This window comes from Palaemon carinicauda, chromosome 24 (genome assembly GCF_036898095.1).
Source record: "Palaemon carinicauda isolate YSFRI2023 chromosome 24, ASM3689809v2, whole genome shotgun sequence".
Lineage (NCBI taxonomy): Eukaryota > Metazoa > Arthropoda > Malacostraca > Decapoda > Palaemonidae > Palaemon > Palaemon carinicauda.
In genome coordinates, this window is record NC_090748.1 from 65,152,238 (window position 1) to 65,161,092 (window position 8,855).

The following is an 8,855-nucleotide window of genomic DNA, read 5'->3' on the forward strand; positions in this document are numbered from 1 at the left end:
GCGTCACAATATAGTAATTAACTGCCTACATCTTAGGCGTCGCAATAGAGTGATAAACTGCCTACATCTGAGGCGTCACAATATAGTGATAAACTGCCTACATCTGAGGCGTCACAATATAGTGATAAACTGCCTACATCTTAGGCGTCACAATATAGTGATAAACTGCCTACACCTTAGGCATCACAATATAGTGATAAACTGCCTACACCTTAGGCGTCACAATATAGTGATAAACTGCCTACACCTTAGGCGTCACAATATAGTGATAAACTGCCTACATTTTAGGCATCACAATATAGTGATAAACTGCCTATATCTTAGGCGACACAATGAAGTAATAGGTTAAATAAGTCTGATGCAAGTATATAGTTAAAGTAACGACCAAAATAAAAAGAATGAATTTCTGCGTCAAAACGTGATCTCAACCAGAGCATCTGATATTTCATCATTAAGTTCTCAACTAGCTTTGCTCAATATGTAAAAATACAGAAATACTTTATCGTTTTCATTTTAACAATACCTTTCACGACAAATTTCGTGGAAATTTTGTAACAGACAATTCTGTCCAAAAGATATTCGTTAAAATAACGTTTTCGTTAATTCAGAATGTTTGGCATCTAAACAAGGTCTTTAACGACATAGTTTATCCTAATACTGTAGTTACGAAATTCGCCTTCAGTATTCGTCCTCTGTAAACCTTTCCAAGTACAATTTAGAGTCTGAAAACCAATTATACTTTCTTGTAAATAAATCCAAAACTTGAAGCTTTTAAAGTAAATAGCTAGCATCCAATGCCCCTTCAAATCAACCATCCGCAGCTATGCCATCATCTAAAAATACTTCAATCTTCACTTCCTTAGATCTCCAATATCTAACAGACTTAAGAACTTTAGTAAAGATGTACCGCCGCTTCAAAAATATCTAAAGAAAATCCATTATAAAAAACTTTTTAAATTTTTCCCCAATGAGAAAGATATTGGCAACGTTTTAATAGATTTCTATGCGATAAGCAGACTGCAGACTGATTAAATCCTTAAAAAGTTTGTAATAAAAAACCAGCCTTTGCTTACCATTTCCATTCTTGGTCACCGTCAAAGGAATTATTTCTTAGTTTTTCTGATACCAGTGTCACCCATTCTCTTTTAATAAATTCTGATTCGTCCCTTTCTGACCTATTGTTACCCAATCCAACAACCACAGTAACAGTTTTGAAATGGAATTTTGTGATCGCCCTTTTAGACGTCAATGACTATCTTACCGGACCCAATCTAATTCTGTTCAATGTATTGTGAATAACAACAACCAACAGGCGATTAAAACAATAAAATAAAATAAACACAATGTTCCAATTTCCTTGTACCAACTGCTAAGTATACAAAATAAAAACAGCTATATTTTCACTTATCTTTTCGACGTCTTTCTTGGTACATTCCTGGCTCCAATGTCAACTCTCGGCCTTTATTGAGCTCTAGACCTCTTCCATCAAAGTTGATATGAATCCACACTTTCCCTCGATCTTTAACTAGCTTGACACTTTCGGCGATGCTGCTCTTTGCGTACTAACTCGTTTCTGCAGCAGTTTTAGATGTTCCTTGTCCTCCAAGTTGATAAACAATCGCATCTAATGCTAACATTTTCGTATCGGTTTCCTCAAAATAACGCGATGCTCATTCAAATGGTTTTCCATCATACTTTAACGAGGTGCGGATACTTGTTGAATATTCTGCTGGAAATCGGATAATAGATTGTCCATCACTTCTTGAAACGGTTTCAGCATTCTGATTGCTAACGTGAAAACACTATTCACATCTGAAGCTGTATTTGACCCTGCCTGGCGTCCTGGCTAATAAATTCGACTTGCTCGGGCTAGCGTGCGCTAGAAAGTGACCACTTCCTAAATACCTCTTCAAACATCGAATACGTTTCACCCAACACTAAATTCTCATTGGCCACTGCCTACATAACAACTGAACTTAAGTAACAAGACACTTAAGATCTGCTTACATGTCGTTAGGACAATTATTTTTCGCTATACTTCGTAACGCGAAAAAATTCTAATATATATACATATATATATATATATATATATATATATATATATATATATATATATATATATATATTATAGGTAGATTGTCTTTTGAAACTTATGATTACCAACCCAGAAGCCTTTATATATGCTTTGAACTTTTAATTTTATCAGCAACCATGAAGCATACTTTTTCAAAGGGGAACAGTGAGACCTTCACACTACTCACAACAATTCTTTAAATCACAAAATCACTCCCAGCACAAGACAAAGACATTGCAGATGATGATCACCCTAAACAATTCCCTTGAATTCTCTTGCACAATCTATGCAGTAATTACAAACAAATCCTGGAGAAGACATTTCTAAAGTACTAAAAAATAACAAACAAAACTTACAATCTGGAGTAAATGTCTAGATAACACAATCCCAGATTATAGAATGCGATATGACATGTACAGCTTTTTATCATTGGTAGACACTAGTTGGTCTCATTACTTTACTAGAGACATAAGTATATTGGAAGGAAAAGTAATGGAGAATTTTTCAATTTTTAAAGGATAATGTTGATATACCAAGCTTTGGGAGACATAAACATAAAGAACATCAAGGTAGGTCCATAGAAATACAGGATGTACTTCATGTAACTAGTGTAAGTTGTGATTTGGTGTCTGAATACCATTTGGACTCTGGGCTGGAAAATTTCCCTCCCATTCAATAATGAAACTAGTAATCCCAGTCGCAGCTATTTCCCATTCTAGCTTTTTGGACATTCTGCTTTTACCATTTCTGTTAGAACTTATGATTGTACAATACCAAAAACATTTAACAGAATCTAAACCAGGTTTACTTAAACTTTAGAGCACAAATGAAAATATGAAAATTGTTTTGTACTGACCTCAGATTACAAGAAAAATTTTTGCGCAACGTATGGAAGATTATTTATGAAACAAGATTCATTTACTGTACAGCAATGCATATTCTGTAGTTTTGTAGAATTATTTAATATTCATATATGATTTCAGGCTTTTGCAGCTTTTCATTGTTTCTTGTTATTTTTTATTAACTTTTATTCAGCCTCAAGAGCACCCAATAACAAATCAAGAGAATAGATGACAATGTCAAGGTATTGGGGTGAGCTTCAACAGTAGTATTTTCATAGACTGTACTGTACTTTAGCTCATATATAATGTAAATATGAATTATATCAGATGAAAGCCTAAGATTATACTAAATAGAAAAAAAAATGTAAAAACTCTACTGTTCAGATGTAAATAAAGTCATTATACTTTGGTAAATATTACAGGAATAGAGAAGGAACATTCAGAAGATAAATTTGATTTACAGATTTCAAATAAGTTTTCATCTTTCTAAAATTCTTCAGTTTCTGACTCTTACAAAATATTACTGTACTATTTTCAAATTGTATTTATCTCTGTGATTATATTCAGTCTTTCATTAATCTAGTCTTTGCCCTAAGTCTTTCACAGTCCACTATCTATATAAAGTAAAATATAAAGTCATTATTACTGACTGATAATGGCAGGATTTACAATAACATGGCAAGCAATAACTCATAGCTCGAGGTTCAATGCAAATTGAAGCAAACGTGATTCACGTGGATAAATGTATGGGAAATGAAGTTAAGAAATACGATAAAAGAATGATTTTATGAACAGAAGAGTTATTTTATCACATTAAAAACTGTCACAATTAATCAAAATGACATCAGTGACTATGAAAGCCATATTACTATCTTAGAGTCCTGTATACTTCATAAGATGATGTGGAACAAAAGACAGCACAGTATACCCCAAACTGGGAATATTGAAGTTCCCTACTAATTTTATGAGGGAGTACAAGCTTACTCGCATATTGTCCATGGTATATGTCAGGGTTTTCTATATTGAAGAGGGTGATGTCTGTTTAGCTCAAAAGATAACCTCATTTTAATTTTGCAAAAACAGGTTCTGTGTAGCTTCTCTACTTAAAAAAAAAAAAGAGCAGGAGGAGTGAAATTTATAGAATTTACCTGAATTTCCATGTGATATGTAGTGCTCTGAAGTTTTGTGTCTGTATGAACAGTTTTTTATGATTATTGCCATTTATTGTTCATCATACAGGACTATATTCTTTATATTTTTAGGTAATCTTTCTGTTAGATATTTATTCAATTAATCACATTCATCATACATTTGTATGTTATTCATTTTGGTGATTTTTTATTGTACTTATTCTTTTGGTGAAAATTAATTTATCTTGACCTCAAAAGAGATTTTAAGCCTTTGTATGATTATTTGTACTTAACTGGGAGTGAGGTTAATTTCAGTGGATCAATCTAATTCTCGATATCTATGTATATATATATATATAAAATGTGTGTATATATATATATATATATATATATATATATATATATATATATATATATATATATATACTGTATATATATTTATTTATTTATTTATATTTATTCTGATGCCTCTGCTATTTGCTTTCAGAATCAAGACAGTGATATGTGGCAGGTGTATAAAACATACAGTCCCGAAGTGTACACAAAGCCAGTGTCTCGACCTCATCGAAAAAGGTCTGGAATTCCGCGTCCTAAGCACATCAAGAGTGCCAGGAAGAATGAGAAGTAATGAATTACTAACCAGTTAGCTTTAGCAATAAGTATATGAGAGTGGAGATTTGGGATTGATTATTTACAGAAGCTCAAGAATTCTAAAATAATTTCGTACTTATAAACAATATGATACAAATTTTGGGCAATTGCTCTTCTCTACACCCAGGGTGATTAGCTCCTTAATATCAAAATCTGGGTAGCAATTCACATCATATAATTCTACATACACTGACATGTATAGATTATGATTATAATAAGAACTTGCTTCCTACAAAATTTTTATAAAGTTTTTGTAATTATTCACAAAAATTATATTGTAAATTGATGCCTTATGTCTGAAGATGTTGTCAAACATCTGACTGCTAAAGAAAGTTTTATACTTTCCTATTGTACTTAGGTGTATATGAAAGATAGTTTGCCTTTTAATCAGGCATCTTGGATAATAGTCTAGCAGCTGGAAATCCTGAGATATCCTCAGGCTTTTCAAGTATTAAGCAAAACCAAAGGAGATTAGTTGTTGGATTGTCTTCTGATGGAAATACATGGAATCGATTGGCTATTACTGGAGTGTTCCGTTAGTGAAAACTGTGATTCATGCTCTTATATAAGCTTTTGATATTCCTAGATTTAAGTTCTAAAAGTTTTTTCTCACTATTCATAGCAGTTGGTCATTCAAGTCATTCATTATGGTTTCTGCTGTGGTAGTGACATTGTGCTCTTTTCATGAATTATATGTAATGAATTGCTTTATAAAACAAATTCAAATAATTATAGGTTTCGCAGTGGTGAAAGTGGTTAAAAATCCTTATAACTTTATATTTGATTGAATTTTGACGACACAATGGTTAAATCTTCGTTGAAATGGCAACATGCTAAAGAAAACTACTGTCACAAATACTGTAATTCTCATAATGCTCATGTAGAAAAAGACAAATTTGCATTAAAAAATATTAGTGTAAAGTATTAGGGTGATCATTTACTGTAAACATGTAAGAAAATTATTTTTTATTATTTTAAAACAATAAGATGGTTTCTCTCTGAAGAAATTCAATGGAGTTGTTGCATGGGATTCCCTGTGAAAACAGGCTTTATTTCGGAATTAATTTTAGTTTGTTAAGTCCATTTCTGAAAAGATTAGATGCACTGCATCTTTACAATTCTGTTTATCACTAGTTCGGTAATTTTATTTAATGGAATTTCTGTTTTTAGTAGGATACAGATATATCACGATCAGCTGTATATTATTTGTATTTAAATTGTAATGATGTAAAATATAAAATGGAGTAACTAAACATTATGGAAATGCAATTAAAGGTGACATGATTTGGGATATATCAGGTATCTTGAGTAATAAAAGATTCCTTTGAAATTGTATTGTTCAGATGCCACTGCTTGAGGATGCTTTATAAACTATGATCTTTAAAAAATGCCTCCTTGTATGTACTCTCAGCTTTTACAGTGTCACTACCCACCAGATTAGAGTGTGTTCAGAAATTGGTGAACAAAGCAGGTTTTTTTTTTTAGTTTGAAATACTATTAAGATAAGAAAATTAGTTGAATTTTTTATCTTTGTAAATTTAATTTTGAGTTTTTTCAGTGCTAATACTTTAAACTCTTAATGATATTGGGATTCTATTTTCTTTATTGAGCATTGCCCTTTGCCAGTAGTGTTTTAGGTAAATACTTGCCTTATAACTTGTTCTAAACTGTCATATTGCTTACTTCTATAGCATTGTAGCTTTTGTGTGTTACTCTTAAGATCACAGCAAAATACATGTAAGTATTTCTGTTCTAAAGTTATTTATAATCTAGTCATAAATAGATAGTCATGAGAAGATTAAAGTCTCTGTACTATGAATATTATTTTTTCTATTTTAGTTGTTTCATAGCTATGCATAGTGCTTATGTGATATAAAAAAGATTGTGTCAATTGTCAGTAAACATATATATGGCAATTTTCATCCTTGTTATTTATTATTTTTGTAATTTACAGCTACACATTCATTTATGTTATTGGATGGCTTTACCAAATTAACCAGGTTAACTTTTATTTTATTTGTTTTTAGGTAGCTCGGAGAATTTTTCAGAAACAAACGTATGCAAATCCTTTGCAAAGAGAGCTTTATGTGGCCTGTGGATGGTGCATCTATAAGTAAACTAGTGATTATACTATTCAAGGGCTACTATAAGTAAGATACGCAATAGCAGAGTAGTTTTCCAAAACTGCAATTAGGATATTTGTAGTACAAGATTTTTTTTCATTTAATATTTTTAGTAAATTTAGCTCACGGGAAATGTGTTGGTACTCATTAAATCATTTTACAGACAATACATGATTTCATTTATTTTTCAGGACAGACATACCAAGCTCATTTCCATAACTTAATTTTTCTTTACAACTATATTTTCATATTGAGGCATTTAGAATTACCATTTTCTGTTTGAAACAAGTCATGGGCATTTTTTGGGCTGATTGATGTAATTCATATCAAATGTAATATTCCCATGGAACAGCTGTTTTGATAAGCTTACCCAAGTACTGTATATGGCATAGATTATATTTCTCTTTGTTCTGTAACTGGAATACAAACCATCACTATTCATAGGGCTATTACTTTCGGCGAAGCTGAAAGGACGAGCCATTAGAATTTAGCGAGGGTTAACTAGCTACCCCTCTTACTCGCGCACCTGTGACTATGCTCCACTTTGCTTTTGGCTCGGACGGAGAACGGTGGTTGCCGCTCTTCATCCTCGCCTATATTTTGGACTCCCATTAATCATAACTTGTGTGTCTTTTTCTTTCATTGTGTGTGTGTGTGTCTGCGACATTCTGCAGCCCATGTGTACTTGCCCTGCTCCTGAGGGTCGCACTTGTGGTACCTTTATGTCCGCGGAGGATACTGATCCGGCCTGCAGGGGGCAATGATGTAAAGAAAGTAACAAGTGTGTTGAAAGCGTGGTGTGGTCTACCTCCCAGTGGGAAAGGTTTGGCCGTTGGCGAAAGCAGGACTCTTCTCTTTCGAAGGTTCTGACAAACATCCGTCAGAGGGCCATGCCATCAAGACCTTCGGTGTTAGAGATCTTTTTCCCTCCTAGGAGGGAACCAAAAGATTCCAAGATGCTGCCGAAATCCTCGTCTAGGATTCTGAGACCCATAGAGGGGGTCAGACCATCAGTCAGCCAGCTTAATATCGACCATGACCCACCCCAAGACGAGATCTCGACGGTGGATGACGAAGATCATGCTGCCAGTCCCACACCAGAAGGTGACCAGAGGGAGTCAGAGCATGCCTTTTGGTAGGTTCTGGCTTCTATGTGGGCCCTCAATGGGCTAATAGACTTGGTTATGGCTCCTCAAGAGGGCAAAGACACGGTCTTGGATCGTGTCTTAGGCCCTCAGAAGCTCCCAAAGTCCAGTGCAGCTGTACCCTGGTCTCAAGGGCTGAAGAGTGCCTGGCATAAGGTTGCCTCTGAACTCTCTGAGTTCTCTGCATCGTTCCGATCGAGTTCGTCCTCCAAGCTCCTCCCACCTCCAGGAGATAATATGAAGTCCTGGATGAGCCCCGCTCAACTCTTCCTCTTCACCATTTGCTAGAGGAGTTGACGAATAGGGTCTCACTGGATAGGCTTTCCGGACGTCAGCTTGCTCTCTCGGCCGCAGAGATCCTGAACCAAGAGAAGGTAGCGAAGTACGCCATGCAGGCTACTTCGTGGTACGGTCTGAGGATTTCACCAAAGAAACTACCAGAAAAGTGATGGAGACCCTCTTACTGTCGCATACCCATACCATTTGAGTTCCTGGCCCACCAAGTGGTGAACTTGTAGGCTAACACCTTCCTGAAGCGCAGGGACTTGGTCTCCGAGAGGTTCCATTACCAAGTCCCTAATGTCGAGATTGCAAGGCTCCAGAATTCCTCTCTGAAGGGTTCCACTTTAAGCATAAAGACGTTGAAGAGGCTGCAAGGAGAAGGAGGAAGTTTAACCAAGGCTCCCTCCTCCATAGGGCCCTGACATCCTGGCTACAGACCACCAGCTCCTCCACAAACCAGCCAACTAAATCTTCAATCAGCAAAACAGCAGTAAAAGATAAGTTATCTTAGAAGCCTTTTCCTGCCAAGGACAGGAAAGGCACCAAGTCCTCCCATGGAGGAAGACAATCTAGAAGTGGCAGCCGCGACTGCAAACGCTAAGGTAAGC

The 8,855-nt window shown here is 35.0% G+C and overlaps 1 protein-coding gene across 1 annotated transcript in view; it reads left to right on the forward strand.

Annotated features, from left to right (window-relative positions):
* The window catches only part of Klp64D (kinesin-like protein 64D), a 390,644-nt gene extending 385,782 nt beyond the window's left edge, over nt 1-4,862 (forward strand). The window contains exon 13 of the mRNA XM_068348147.1: nt 4,534-4,862. Coding sequence (XP_068204248.1) covers nt 4,534-4,674 — 141 coding nt within the window. The 3' untranslated portion in view covers nt 4,675-4,862. The remainder of the gene's footprint in view (nt 1-4,533) is intronic.
* The last annotated feature ends 3,993 nt before the right edge of the window (nt 4,863-8,855 follow it).